General features: G+C 35.2%; 3 protein-coding genes across 3 annotated transcripts in view; 2 read left to right on the top strand and 1 right to left on the bottom strand.

Annotated features, from left to right (window-relative positions):
* The first annotated feature begins 1,440 nt into the window (after window positions 1-1,440).
* mRpS17 (mitochondrial ribosomal protein S17) lies at window positions 1,441-2,160 on the top strand. Its single transcript, XM_088198068.1, has 2 exons — window positions 1,441-1,625; window positions 1,696-2,160. Exons 1-2 carry the CDS (start codon window positions 1,482-1,484, stop codon window positions 2,053-2,055), a joined length of 504 nt encoding a protein of 167 aa, XP_088054194.1. The 5' UTR covers window positions 1,441-1,481; the 3' UTR covers window positions 2,056-2,160.
* Window positions 2,161-6,359: 4,199 nt separating this feature from the next.
* Fcp1 (RNA polymerase II subunit A C-terminal domain phosphatase Fcp1) lies at window positions 6,360-12,441 on the bottom strand. The gene is made up of 9 exons (XM_088196288.1): window positions 12,142-12,441; window positions 9,581-9,866; window positions 9,266-9,519; window positions 9,009-9,196; window positions 8,251-8,930; window positions 8,014-8,173; window positions 7,500-7,807; window positions 7,239-7,425; window positions 6,360-7,015 (listed from the first exon to the last, which is right to left on the bottom strand). The coding sequence occupies exons 1-9, from the start codon at window positions 12,387-12,389 to the stop codon at window positions 6,690-6,692; spliced, it is 2,637 nt and encodes an 878-aa protein (XP_088052414.1). The 5' UTR covers window positions 12,390-12,441; the 3' UTR covers window positions 6,360-6,689.
* The window catches only part of Dhc98D (Dynein heavy chain at 89D), a 33,799-nt gene continuing 30,112 nt past the window's right edge, over window positions 12,023-15,709 (top strand). The window contains exon 1 of the mRNA XM_088196286.1: window positions 12,023-14,011. The gene's annotated coding sequence lies outside the window, so the exon portion shown is untranslated. The remainder of the gene's footprint in view (window positions 14,012-15,709) is intronic.

Raw genomic sequence — 15,709 nt, 5'->3', positions numbered from 1 at the left:
ATAATATTATTCCATACCGTACAATAAATTGCGAAGAAATTGAAAGATATTTTACCATACATTGTTAATTTGTCAATAGATACTAACATGAGTTAACTTAGAAAGAGACAGAGTCAACTATTTTAATATTTGGCAAAAATTAGTCATTTATTTAAAATCTTAAAGCCAATTTGGCTGCATAACGCGATTTTATTAGATACGTTAATCACAAATTGTGGTTTTGGTCATTTATTCTAATAATTGGAAAATCGTTTGATCATAAACCGCAAACAATTCTCAAAGATTGCTATTTTACAATTAAAAACGAGTACAATTAAGCCGACTAATTTATTGGCCGCAAAGCGCAAAACTTTTAGCAAATTTCCCCCCCCCCTCCCCCTCCCAATGACGTCCCTGCTAGGGTGGTGATGGTACGATTTTATATTTTTTATTTTAAATATTGGTCGAAATATATTTGAACCGAATTTTGGTCAATAGGAGAGTGCAAAAACAATTACCACTTCTCAGACGTAAAAAAATTACGTCAAAAGGAATTAAATCGTGTCGTGAATGATGTAGCTTTGACGAAGAATTAGTGAATATTGCTCATTCATTTCAATAAATCGATCAAATGTAAAAAATATTTTATTTTGATAAAACGCAGTTTCATATTTTATTTTTGACATCAATCTGAAACTTTCAACGTGTAATTCGTGAAAAGTAAACCCTTAATTTTTATTATACTAGAGGTTCTTTTCGCGAGCAAACACCGAAATGAAGCGTCGTTTTCAAATAAATCTTTTTAGAAGCTATATTTACTTTTAATTATATTTTAATTAGATGTAATAAATAAATGGTAAGCTCGTACGTAATCTAATTATATATTAGTATATAATATTAAAGCGTATTAAATTATACTCTATTGTTTGAATAGACATTGCGATAATTGAACATGCTTTTTTTTAAATTTTAATATCTGTGAGTTTTTATTATTTAATAGGGCATATGGACATTGTATTGTCATTTCATTGCCTTAACCGATTAAAATAGAGGTTCTTTGTGAAAAATATTTAAATATATTACGAACAATAATATATTAAATTAGTTCATGTTACTTATATATTTAAGATAAGCGATGGTATACATTCCTAACAAATGTTCTATGCCTCTCTATTAGATACGTATATGAATAGAACAATAAAAATGTAAATACTCAATACAGCTACTTTTCTTTTATAATATGATATTCTCTTAAGTAAAATCGATATAAAGTCAATATTATTATTATTATTCAAAATAATTTCTTAAGCGGTACAATTACGCTGATTATACAACCAACTGATTGAAAATAAAAAGGGGTGAATTATTATGTTTTCTTTTTAAATGATATAAATGACATTATTGATAACTTATATTTTTTTTTTTACAATTTATAACATTGAGGTAGTAATAAAAAAATATGGTCGATACAATAGTTGTTATGGTCAAAATATTCTGCTGTCATGTCTCGTGTGGATCTTGTCTTTCCTGCATTGAGAAATGCTGCTAAAATATCGCTGCTGATAGGGCGGTGCGTTCCATGCATAAAGCAAAATGCTTCAAAGATACAAATAAAACGCCTCCAACTAAATCAACACATACTCAGGGTAAGTAAACTACCCGGCTAACCTCTAAATTGTTTCTCACACTAACTGTAATTATGTATACTTGTTACAGCACTACAACAAGGTGGATTTTGTATACGTAAGCGATCCGAGCAAGATTTGTAGATATGGAGACATAGTATTGATAAAAAAGTTGCCCGAAAACCTTACGAAGCTCATCAGTCACGAATTGGTGAAAGTAGTCTATCCATACGGAGACGTCACAGATCCGATCACCGGCAAGAAGGTGGTGTGGCTGAACTACAGAGATGACATTGAGAAGGAGATTGACGCTTTCGGTAGACTGCCTTCCACGTTTGATTACGAATCTGCACCACCAAGAGGCTGGACCGAGGGAAAAAGGAGCTTTGCAGAGAAACCGACATACCCCAAATATCACATATTCGAAAAAGAAGATCCTTATGCCGTTTAGTTGTATATGTAATGTTTAGATTAATGTCTTTTAATTAAATATATCTTAGAATAGTGCAATTGCTTTCATTTTCATTGAAGATTAATAAACCTATGTACAACTACATTCTACATTTTTATTATGTTGGGAAAAAAATCATCATTTCGGGTAGACAACTGAGAAACTACATAGTAATCCATTTCCTTATTGAATTGTCTAAAATTATATTTCAGTCTAGAGCAGTGTTTCCCAAAGTGTGGTACGCATACCCCTGGGGGTACGGGAAGAGTTTGACGGGGGTACGCGCTGCATCAGTCTTTGGCTGCGCCTGGTGCAACCAGCGGCTTACTTTTTTCGATTACAAAAATAGAAAATTAATAAAATTTTCGTTACTCGTTAGTATTGCGTATGTGTGGAATATAGATTATTTCTTTTAAGTAATAGAAAAGGTTTGTTATGTGCTTTAGTAAGCCCCATTGATTTTGGTAATTCATACTTAATATAATTTTTATCCCATCATTCAAGATTATTGATCGCTGATTGAAATCTGGGACTTTTAAACCGAAAGAAAGCAGTGATTGTAGTAACAATCAACAAACAGAAAATAATTAAATTAACGAGGGTGAACCACCTTCAATTCTGAAAGAACCAGTTAAGACAAAATCAAGGAAAACTCAAGTACGACAAAGAATATCTGCAATTTGGATTCTCATGGACTGGAGATGAAAAAGAGCCTATTCCACTTTGCGTCATTTGTTCTGAAAATCTAACAAATAAAAGCATGAAACCACCCAACTTAAAGCGCCATTTTGAGACAAACCACAATCAGTAAACCAATCGATTTTTTTGAAAATAAACTCAAGGATTTAAATCAGTCTCGAAAAGTAATGCGGAGTTTGTCATTCAAAAAATCCTATTAGCTTCGTATCGGGTGTCGCTTTTGATTGCGAAATGCAGTGTAGCAAAGACGATTGGCGAAACTTTAATCAAGCCTGCAGCCAAGATAATGCAGAAGTAATAATAGTAGATAAGGCAAAACAAACTTTTGATCACGTTCCCCTCTCAAATAATACAGTTCATCGACGAATCATTGATATGTCTAATAATGTAAAACATATGTTATTGTCTGATATTTTTCAAAGTCGTTATTATGTATTACAAGTCGATGAGTCCACTGATATTGTAAATTTTGCAAATCTTATGGCGCTTGTTAGATACGAAAAAGATCAAGAAATTCATTAGGACTTTTAATTTTGCCAGCCTTTTATCAAGTCATAAAATTAGAGAAGATATATTTAATGTTATGAATTAATTTATGCAAAAGAAAAAAATCGAATAGATGTGATGGAAAAGCACAGATGGAGCAAAAAGTATGGTCGGAATTAATAAAGGACTCGTTGCAAGAATTCAGAATGTTGCCCCAAATTTCACATCCACACACTGTTGCATACACAGAGAGGCTTTAGCAACACGAAAAATGTCCGCTGATCTACAGAAAGTTCTGGATAAAAGCGTGAAAATCATAAACTACATTCATTAAAGGCTATCCTTTGAATGCATTTGTGGCAAAAGAGAGTTGGTAATGGATAAGTGGACTCGTTTCTCTTTCTTCGTGATTTTATAACAAGTTCGGATGGTAAAATTGATGATGATACTCTGAAATTTATATCACAACATTTAGAGAATTTACAAGTGGGCCTAGCTAAACCATTTTCCTGATTTAAACAAAAATATTGAATGGATAAGATGTCCGTTCAACATTAATACAACATCCATGCCAGAATGTTTATCGCATGCGAAAGAAGCTCAATTGTTAGAATTAGCTTTAGAAGGATTCTTGAAAAATAAATATAAGAAGTGTACTTTAACATCATTCTGGTTGCATCCAGTATACAATTTTAACAGAGAAAGTCCTAAAATACATCTTGCCTTTTCCAACTTCATATCTATGTGAAGTTGGGTTTTTAGCATTTGTAGACATTAAGTCAAAAAAAAGGAACAAGCTTTTGAATGTGAAACCGCATCTCAGATTGAAATTAACAACCAGGGAACCAAATAAGGATGAATGCATTTTATTTTTCGTTTATTATTATTTCGTTTATGTACTAGAAAAAAAAAGAATATTTTTTGTTTGTTACTAAAGTATATGTATTTTTTAACGAGGGGTACTCAGTGCTACGAAAATTATAGAAGGGGTACACAGATGTCGAAAGTTTGGGAAACACTGGTCTAGAGCATAGTTTATTAACCGGTGGTCCGCGAAGATTTTTGGGTGGGCCGCAAGTAATAAAATTAATTTCACATCTCTTCTGTATTCGCTTGTATTTGCATAGGGCTATTTAGAAATCGTTCTAAATAGCCCTATAGGAATTCTGGAAGAGCTATAAATAATACTGAAAATTCATATAATAATTGATTTTTATTATTTCGATAAGCAATCGAATTTTATGCTGTATTTTATGGATTTTTAAATTATATTTCTTGTTACTGACTGTTTTAATATACTTAAATATGGTTATATCAGCATACTGTGTTGCAAAATTAATTGTTTTGAATAAAAAATCAATTATATAAATATTTATTATTTTATTCCAATGTTGATGGTCCGCAAAACATTCCAGTCCGCAAAAATTTGATTTGTGTGCGCCCGCCACTATTCGACCGCAATAGAATTTTTTTCACAAACACTAATTAAAAATTTAAATTATTTTTAATTATTTGTTAAGCCTCTACTACACTCTCTCGAAGTTGTCCGAACCGAAGCTACAGCTGAAATCGGCCGAGATCGCCGACTTTTTTCCGATTATAGCTCCTGTAAGTGGCAAAAAATGAATCTTTGACGAGTCAGGTGGTGCCCGCCGCCCTACCGATATTGTAAAATGCGCTCTAAGATACAAAAAGGTTGGGAGCCCCTGGTCTAGAGTACGCTCGGGATAAGGATGCCGGTTTGTTATTGTGTGCGTGTACATGTATATGAGAGGGAGAAGCGATGTAGCGTGTACTTTGTTGTCTCGCTTTCTCTTTTAAGGACAGTCGCTGATTCGTCAACGCTGGTATTCGTCATTAAAGTGCAGTGTGGCACAGAAGTTAGATCTTCCCTCGTGATTTATTTTAAATAATTTTGTATTGATATTGGTTTAACCCAGATATGACCACTGTCCCATGGGTAGGTTACTAAACTCGTGCCACTGTTTTTTATTTATAAATGAAATTTTAAGAAAACAAAATTTCCTGGGCATATATGGGTTAATTGATATCAAGGCTTCAAATATGCACTTAAGTTATTCGTTCTCTTACCCGTGGATTAAAATATTTTAATTATTTTTCCATTAATCCATACGTTGTTGGTTTTTTTACACTATTCTCTGTAAGACTTAAAAAAGTTATTATTCTTATCGTTGCGCCAATGATAATTTTTTAATTTATTCAATGAATTCTAATGATTTAATAGAGTCGTCGAGCCATCAAACAATCTGCGAATAATTTCTTTTCCCATTTTATATCTTTTTGCTTTTGAAGAATAGCTAGACTTCATTATTTTTTTGACTAGTGAAAGATTTTGAATTTTGCAAATATTTAATTAATTACATCAATGTCTGGTTTCTTCGATTATATAATATATTTTTAATTGTCCGTTGAAATTTCCAACTTAGCTCAGATGTATGTATTTTAAATAAACATATATTTTCTTTTAAAATATAAAAATTAAATATTCTGAGCGAAATTGTTTTGCGCCACACAGTTGATGCACACAATAACAAACCGGAATCCTTATCCCGAGCGTACTCTATCGTGGGTTAATTTTTTTGTTTATAGCTTTGTCACACACACTTTAATAATAATTTACGATGCTTGTAAAATAGCTTATGACCAAACTATTCTAGCATCTCTGTTTAAACAAAGAGCTCTTAGATGGTTCCTCACATGGAAGTCAGTGGTGACAATAAAAGTAATAATGCATTGAAATATTTTTTTTCTTAAGGTATAAACATTGATTCATAAATGGCAGCACAAAACGATTTAGTTTTTGCGAGTAGATACCACCAAATCCATTGTGAAACATGAGAAATCGTAAAGGGTAGTCACTACCCATCTCGTGGATTACCAGCAGCAGACAAAGCAGATAGATATCACTCGGCCTGTTGATAGTATTAAGCAAAAGACACAAGTACATCATAGTTTGATGTTTACTTACTGTTACGATAAAACGTTTCACCCATAATAAAACTCATGGGGAACTATCTATTTTATATCTGCCGTTACCGAATAAAAAAATTTACCAGTATTACACATTTAGAAATGCCTCAATTAAATGAAATAATACAACCAATATAAACATTTATTGCTCTCGATTTTTATTGAACATTAGATGAGAGAAAATTAATACATATTCATGTAATATAAATATAAGAATTTTAGGAATTTACAAAATTCCTTACATGAGTTGTAAATTTGATGAAAAAGAAAGAACAAAATGTACAAATTTCAACATTCTTAGTAACGATTCGACAACACGACCAGAAATTAAGTAGACAGTAATTAAAAACAAACATACTCGACTTACGCTTATAAAAAGGCTGGAACTGCTAATTAAAACGTTATCCTCATATTGCTAATTTAATATTAAATCACAAATTTCATTTCAATTTATAAATTCACTTATCGAGTCCTAAGAATTCTCTTTCTAACGCTGCGCCCATCATGTTCCATTCTCCATCGTCGATATCGTCGGGCGGATCGGAGGAACCGTTGGTATCGGATTCGTTTTGGTCGGGTCCGTCCGACGGAAGTGAGCCTCCTCTTTTGAATTTTTCGCTGGGAAACTCTTCATCGCTGGGATCTTGCGTACTGTCTTCGACGAATTTTAAGTCTGTATCGCATATTTGCTTAGGTGGAGTAATCTCTGAATTTGCATCTCCCGATAAAGAATCGGATCTGCGCCTTTTGCGAATCACTTCAGGTTTCCAGCCATGGGGATAATCTGCAATTTAAAGCAAGCCTTATAAACTTATAAATCAACATTAAAAGCACATTAACACGATTTTATTTTATTTAATGAGATCAATAGTTATAATAATCGTTCAAAAGGAATTCCGGATTAAAACATTTGAATAATAATGGCAGTCGTTATGATAGGATAGGCAAGCTAAGTTTATAGTCCAAATCTACATATCTGTTGTATATATATATAAAATAAATCTTACCGCCAGATAAACTTTCAACTGAATCATCACTGCCACTAGATATATTGCACAAATCTTGTTTCAATATGTTTGTTTGAGAATTGTCGTCAGCAGAGAAATCTGTGAGTCTATCGTCTCCAGCGTTACCATTATTTGAAGTTTTATTATCCGAATCGCTCTCTTCTGATTCGTTTATCATATCTTCTACCTGATTTTAATAAAAATATAATTTTAAATACAATAACATACAATGAATTTTATACAATGGTATATTGTACATACTTCTTTATCCATATTGGCGATATCATCGCTTGAAAATGACAATAATGGATTAATAGTGTCCATAAATCGTCCACTGGGAGTGCGTTTTCGGGGTGCTATTGTGTTACTTATGGGTAGACGGGGAGGCGACCCACAATGCGGAGGAGGTCGTCTGATCAACCTCGTGTTCCCTCGTAGAGGGAAAACTCTTTCTTCCACATGTTGCCAGCGCTCTGCGCAGCACCATAACCAAGCGGGGGTCACAGTGTGAGGACGTTTTCCACCATTCGTCGAGGCTATTTTTCGACACGCGTGGACCTTCGCAGTACCTAAAAGCATTTATTAATATTAGAAATGGTCACAATAGTGTTATTATAATAATGTACTCCTCGTATCTGTCTGCTGTTAAAAACTTTAGATAAAAGCAGTCATCGAAAGGAATATTATTCTACGAGCTCTAGTGGCTATTTCATAATCTTTAAAAGAGATAGCGAATCTGTAACAGCTCGTATAAATTGATAAGAACAATTCTCACCGGGTCTGACAGCCACTAAGTGTGTAGTCCGTTCTGTAAAATCCTGCGTGACTTCAGCGCCTAAGCTTTGAGCCACCATAAAAGCGCGAGAATGCTCCAACTTTTGATGAGTGGGTACCAAACCTGAAAAAACTAAACTTGTGCCGGCCAAAACTTGACTCTGAAAATGGTGAGAATGACATTTTATTTAATTATTTAGACAATTTATTAAATATAAATCAAACAAAAGATAATCACCTTCACTTGCGGTATTACAACTTTCAAATCCGGAACCAGCCCTGCTTTCATCCTGTCGTAATGCTCATAGAACAATTTGTGTATCCTTTCTAGAATTTCTTCTAGATATAGTAAATAATCATCCGCATCCTCGACATCGATCATGCCGTTTTCTGTCATTTTCCACTTCGTTCTAGCGCCTTCTATGAGTTCGTCGTTCTTGTCTGTCTGGGGAACGTCGTCAATTTTACCATTGCCGTCTTTGACAGCTTCGTTGGAAATAAAATTCTCTTGCACTCGCGACACAATCTTTTCTATATCTTTCACAATAGTATTTTCGGAGACGGGTTCTATCTGCGATTCTGGCACTGTGATCGGTTTATTCTCATCTACCTCCATGTCGTTTTCTAGTAATACTTTATCGCTTTTTTCAAATAAGACCTTATCGTCATTTTCGAGTGTGACTTTATTATCTTTTTCAACTGAGATCTTATTGTCATTTTCCAGTATGACTCGTTCGCTTTTTTCAATTACAACCTTATTTTCCTTTACCAGTATGACTTGCTCACCTTTTTCAACTTTTTCAGTAGATTTTTTTACCGATTCTGCTTCACCTGCTTTATCAACGTCTAAAAGAGGCATTTCCGTTGAATTTCTTATTGTTTGAGTTTCAACTTTCACTTCTTTCTTTATTTCCAAATCTAAAATATAATATAAAAAATTAACTTCTAATTAAAAAATCAAGAAAATAGAACGAACCAGCAAAAAACTGTACGCACCTTCCAAATGAACACCTTGGCCTTCTATGTCTCTCTCTGTTTTTTCAAGACCAGGCGGAGCGTTGATGTCACCGGTGTGCTCGAAGAAATGGTATGGTTTCACTTGAATTAGATTTGCAGCCCTATTCCAAACGTCTTCTCGATCGTCGATGATGCATACCAAATTATCGCCGCATGGAAACAGAGCCCTGAAAAATTATTAATTTATTGTACATTTTACCATAAAAAATTTAGATTATAAATTAATGTTCTCTCACCTCAAGTTTGGCGTTTTTGTGTGAATATCGAAACATTCGTCCCGAGAGAGGATCCTATGAGAAAACAGCTCGCCGCGCGGATCTAAAAATTCTGCAACTCGATGAGCGTACGCTCTGGCGCCGAAAGTGCAGATGTGCAGTTCGTACATATTGGCGACGGTCTTTAAAAAATCTAGAGTGCCCGGTCGAAATCTAGTATGGTACCAGCGGCTTCCGCCTGGTCCCCAGCTCTTCAATTGAAAATGATGAACGTCCTGCGAAAGATTGCAAATATGATAAAAATAACTCAAAATCTCGAGTTAACGAATAAATTACCTTCAAGTTGGAGGGGACGTTATCGTTAGTGGTGTGAATTAACGTCTGATCCAAATCGACTAGGAGGACGAGCTTCCGGTCTCTAAGGAGTCGGTCGCTGTCCTCTTTTCCTATCTTCTGAGCCAGCTCTTCGCTGACTTTGAGCTCGGGAATGGAATGAACCATAGGGACAACTGCGATATTGGTCTGGATCGCATCGTCAGACCTCAAATCTGCACCGCAATCTGCGCACATGTCTTTCATCACAGTCGGGTGGGAGCATGCCTCGATCTGCATAATCAACTGACTGAAAGAGAGGTTTAAGATTAATATAAAGACTATGGAAAGAAGTCGTAAGGTTAGTATAAATTAGCATATAAATATAAACGAATAATATAGGTAGAAAAAAATATATTAAATAAATTATAAAAATATGCCTATAATTTTTTAATTTCGACAAAACATGTATCGAGCCATGTATGTTATTTTATTGGGTTCCACGACAAATGCCCCACACCTCATTTAGTCCAACGACATAACGTCCACAAACAAGATATTCAGAATGTTTTTTTAATAAATCGATGAATCGAACGGTAATGAAAATTTACATATTACTCTTTTGTAGATTACTTACATAAGTAAGACAATCAAATCTGATTGCGTAACACAAAGTTTAACAAGTGCCGATTCTTTGAATTAAAAAAGAACATGATAATTATAAGAAAAAACATGTATCAGCATGTAACAATAGGTACTTTTTTTTATTTCAATATTGGCATGTAAAAATCAGGGCTGTGAAGTCGTTAAAAAAAAACACGACTCCGACTACGATTCCGATATTTACCAACAACACGACTCCACTCCGACTCCGACAAAAAAGTTTAATTTTATCAGGTATTTTTGGTGTTTTTCTACACGTTTAATATTCATACGCTATACACATTCATTATTCCGCAATTAAAATTTCATAATTTAAAAAAATGCATTTTATAGAAAAAATGGTCGGAGTCGCTCATTTTTCACGACTCCGACTCCAACTCCGGCCAAAACACCACGACTCCACGACTCCGACTCCGACTCCGACTCCACAGCCCTGGTAAAAATACATCACGTTCATATTTATTTATACAAAATCCAATTTTTTTTATATAATACTAATTTATTTGTTTATTTTAATTTACTCTATTTAATTTATTATGTCACGTCTGTCAGATAATGTGTAAATACAGAGAATTCATACCCTTTTTTGTATTATGGTTGCGCAAACAATACGCCATCGGGCGACACAAAAAAGACTTTTAATATTCAACATTTGCATTATTTGACCAACAAATATGTCCATCTAGCAAATTTCACTCTTTCAAGGCGTGAACATATTTCTTTGGTCGAATATACAAGTGCAATTGGTTCAATTGCTTGTGATTCGCTGGAGACCTTCCCAACCTACGGTACAAAATAACTGACATAGACGATCAGGAGACACTGTAAACGGCGACGAGCAACAAGAGACATCAGATAATATACAGAAAAGCACGTTTTTCGATATATGTAATACTGAAGAAATTGTTACCAGCTTTTCGGCGTCTATTTCTGGTTGGGAGGTCACACCTCTTGACGCCGACTTTGCAAGCTGCTATATAAATTTCCTTTGTAAGTGTTGTACTGTTTGTTCTACTTCTTAATTGCATTTCAGGAAAATGTTTAATTCGATAATTTAGGCAAAGTTTTTTCTGAACAAATCCCATTGAGTTTTATGAGGATAATTAAGGTCGGAGTTTGTTTGTGGATTAAATTCGTAAAATCGAGTCAGGTAGTTTTTTTTCTGATCTGTCCACAGCTGCACCGTACAATTCCTTCCCATTATTATTTTTTAGTCTTGGTCCCCATAAAAGATTTTTGGCAATTTAATCCCCTCCTGCAATAAATTTATTTCCCAATTTGCTGAACATTTTTTTATTTTATTGTTTTTAATATTGTTAATGATGAGTAACGATCTTGAATTTTAACATAAATCGCCTGAAGGTATTCATCTTATTTATAATGTTTGTTGCGATAGACCGTTGGTGTTCCATATGGCAATATTTAGTAAGTAATTTTGCAATTTTAAATACAACTACTGTTAGTAGTTTAAGCATAGTACTCATTTATTGCATTAACTCTTTTCAACATCCTTTTTTTCTTGTAATATTTCGATTTGTTTTGTTCGAAGTCGTAGATGTTGTTTTTATTTGAGTTGCTTATATAGCAGTGGGTGGTCATTATTTTTATCTCTACTTTGGCATCCTTGCACACTTGACACACCTTGGTAATTTATTACAATAATTTTCGGTATGACCGTATGTTTGACATTTCATTGAAATAGGAAAATAAATTGTATGCAACATTTTTCGATTATATAAGATTAAAAAAAATGTAATATTTTTTGAGGTTATATTAGTTTTAGTTGCGCACGAAGCAGTATTCGGGAGTGAGGCGGGACCGCGGGACCGCGTGCTCGTGTTTACACCGGCGGTCGATTCCGCGCGCATGCGCCGTCCTACGCGAGGGAATTTATTCGGAGGCTTCGCCCTCTTTGCACTCACCCGGGTTGCAATCTGTCGCCTTCCTTGACCAGCACCTCGGCGACGGCGCCCGGTTTCGGAGCGCGCAGAGGCGTCGCCGGGGTCGGGGCTCCGCCCGGCGGGCGCGCGGGACTCTCGATCTCCCGCCATTCGAGCAGCGGCTGGCCGGCGCGCACGACGGCGCCGCGCCGCACGCGCACTCGCACCACCACGCACGCCTTCGCCTCGGGGGCGCGCACGGAGACGCGCTCGGGGGACACGGGGGACATGCCGGGACGACGGCGCGCGACGCGCTGCGCTCGCTGCCGCCGGCTCGCGACTGGTCGACGGAGCGCGCGGAATTCGAACGGACCAATGAATGCGAGCGACGGTCGGGCGCGCGAGAAAAGGTCCGCCCTCTTCCGAAACGATCCGTCGACTCGTCGCGCCGGAGACGCGCAACGCGGAGCCGCAACATTTTCGCGTATCGACGAGCAAAGCTCTACTCGTGACAAAAAATCGAAGCGCCGGACGACTCGGCTCGCATCCCTCCACCTGCGCGACCTGCGCGAACAGCGGACGTCGCGCGACTGACGGAAAGCGGCGCCGTCGCTCGCCTCTTCTTCTTCTATTCTCGAAGCGACGTTGCCTCTGCGCTTCGGCCCTACTGACAACAGCTGATTTCGTTCGACAGTTACTAAATCTTACTTTTTAATTACTTATTTCAAATTCTATATAACAAGTCTTGTGTGATACTTTTTTTTATTATAAACATCGTTCGTGCAATTGCTCTGCTTCTGCCTCTCAGCGATTTGGAGGTAACGGTCTGACTGAACCGACTCTGACGATCGAAATGGAAAGGTTGCTTTTCTCCGTGTGACGACTTACATAAATGGGACAAATAATGCCATTCTTGACCACTAATGTCGTCCACGCCAAATATTTACAACAATTGTGTATACCTAAGTACGCATTATTTTTCACTCCCAATAAAGAGATACAGAAAAGGCGGTAGCTTTTAAATTATTAACAAATTAGTATTAATCCATTATTTGTACTATTGAGCAATAATACACATCCTGGTCTATCTTCTGTTTCTTTCTTATATAATATATGACATACCGCAAACAAATCGACCACAAAATTGCCACTGAATATTATGTGGAAAAAATCCACCCGATTCTTACTGCCTATATGATTATTTAAATCGGAACAACGTAAATCAATGTTTATTTAAAATAACATTAGACTTCAACTGCTGATTAAGCCAGGTGCAGGGCCGTAGCGTAGGGTGCAGCAAGATTGAGGGGTCGCCAAAACGAAGTTAGTAATAATCCATACTCAAACAATTTATTAAATCAGGTCAGATTTCAGGAATCTCGTGGCATTATTTGTAAACTGTGATAACCATAGTTTAAATTTAGCTGAAATTCACTCACTCAAGCAAGATCCAGTAGTAGTCACTTTTTTTGGAACAGTTGAAAGTTTAACGGCGGTTTTTATCGTTCTACTATTCGCGAGGGAGAATTTAAAAAACTTTACCATAAACATTAAAACTGTCACAGAAGCTGTCACAGACATTCATCGAGGACACGTTAGTAGAACTTTTAGAAAAATTGTCAAAAGATTCAGATATAACGTTTGAAACTAAAAGCGATGAAACACTACTGCTATAAAATATGTTGAATTTTACCTTCGTTTTTTGCTTACTTTCTGGAACGTTATTAAAAATATATACTTAAAAGCGATTGCAAGATCCTACTATGAATTTCACAGAAACATTAACTGATCTTGAATATATGGAGTTGTTTAAACTCCACGATAATTTATTCAAACAATTATAAAAAATAAAACGCACAGATTGAAAAATATAAATTGAAAAGGAATTTGGTGACGTAGAAGGATGCCAGAAGTATTTTTTTTTTTTTTTTTAATTTTTGTTTATTACATAATTAAATAATACATTTTTATAAACATATATATTTATCACAATTTACGATTGATTAGCTAAATTAAGAGGAATTACAAAAATAAGAATAATAAAAGAACATAAAATACGTTAAGTTTAGGTCAAAGTACATAAACACCTTTAACAAAAAAAAAAAAAAAAAAATTATAAATTATAAACATATATTTTTAATATAAAACTCGTGGACCTGGAGCTGTTAAATTAATAGATAAAATTTATGCGTCAGAGCAAGATGTGCTTTGGCATTTTGTGTTTATATTTAAATTGGAGTTTGTTTTTGTCGTAATCACCGATTCTTGAGATTAACGGGTTAGTATGATTTCGCGGTATTTTTTTATAATAATTATTAGTATGGTGGTGAACATGTTCTTTAATAGTTGGAATTAAATATTTATTATGAAGTTTTTTGAGGTTAGTATAAAAAGGTGTATTATAAATTATTTTTATAGCTTTATTTTGCACAACTTGTAGCTTAGAAAAGTTAGTATTACACGTATTACTCCACACTGGGCAGGCGTAAGTCATTGCCGGTCTGATTAATTGCTTATATAAAAGAATTTTATTTTTAGTATTTAGCGCACTTTTTCGATTAAAAATTGGTTTTAACGCCGCAATGGCTGCGAGCCCTTTAGATTTAAGTTCGGTTATATGTTTATTAAATTTAAGCTTGGAGTCCAGGTGAATTCCGAGGTACTTAACGCTCGCCTTCCATTCTATACACTTTCCCTGCTCGCTTATAATAGTCGGGGGCAAAGGTTGTCTTCGAGTTGTAAAAATTATAGCCTCCGTTTTGTCCTGATTTATTTTTATTTTCCACTTTTTGAAATAATTACTTAAGAGAGTTAAGGATTTTTGCAATTTTATTGAAATAGGCTTAAGACCGTAAGAGCTACTCATTATCGCCGTATCATCGGCATACATTGAAAGACAAGTATTTTTTAAAATAGGTATATCATTTGTGTACAAAATGAAAAGGAACGGTCCAAGTAAACTCCCCTGGGGAACACCAGCTGGGATATTACGCGGTATCGATTGTTCATTATTTACTGAAACAACATAACTTCGACGATCAAGGTAGGAGCGTAACAAGTGTAGCAGATAGTTAGGGGTTTTATATTTGTGGAGTTTGTAAATCAACCCATCATGCCACACAGTATCAAACGCTTTTTCCACATCTAACAATAAGAGTCCCGTTGATTTTTTCATGTTAAAATTAGCAGAGATGTGCTCTGTTAACCTATTGAGCTGATGAGTCGTAGAGTGGTTTTCGCGGAAGCCAAATTGTTCATTGATAATTTTATTCCCCAAAGATCCCTTTAAACGTGATAAAATTATTTTTTCAAATAGTTTACTGAATGACGGTAATAAGCTTATTGGACGATAATTAATTGCGATAGTGTTATCCTTTCCTGGCTTTCTAATTGGGTGGATCTTTGCGGTTTTCCAAATAGCGGGAAAGTACCCGAAAGATAAGCAGGCATTAAAAATATTTGTTAGATAATTGATGCTAATTCTTGGAAGTTGTTTTATCGTAACGTTATCTAATTTATCTATACCGGGACTTTTTCTATTCTTTAAATTTTTTATGATGTTATTAACTTCTGATAAACCAACTTTGTTCACTAAACTAATATCTACGCT

Source organism: Plectrocnemia conspersa, unplaced genomic scaffold (assembly GCF_051122295.1).
Source record: "Plectrocnemia conspersa isolate PC_06_02 unplaced genomic scaffold, ASM5112229v1 ptg000011l, whole genome shotgun sequence".
NCBI lineage: Eukaryota > Metazoa > Arthropoda > Insecta > Trichoptera > Polycentropodidae > Plectrocnemia > Plectrocnemia conspersa.
The sequence above is the reverse complement of the archived record's forward strand: the minus strand, read 5'-3'. Positions and strand labels throughout refer to the sequence as shown.

Coding starts and splice junctions, on each gene's coding strand:
- Fcp1 (XM_088196288.1), bottom strand. CDS start 12,389: ATGTCCCCCGTGTCCCCCGAGCGCGTCTCCGTGCGCGCCCCCGAGGCG. Junction 9,197..9,265: donor ACAAAAACGCCAAACTTGAG/GTGAGAGAACAT, acceptor ATAATTTTTCAG/GGCTCTGTTTCCATGCGGCG. Junction 8,174..8,250: donor TTGTAATACCGCAAGTGAAG/GTGATTATCTTT, acceptor CACCATTTTCAG/AGTCAAGTTTTGGCCGGCAC.
- mRpS17 (XM_088198068.1), top strand. CDS start 1,482: ATGTCTCGTGTGGATCTTGTCTTTCCTGCATTGAGAAATGCTGCTAAA. Junction 1,626..1,695: donor TAAATCAACACATACTCAGG/GTAAGTAAACTA, acceptor TACTTGTTACAG/CACTACAACAAGGTGGATTT.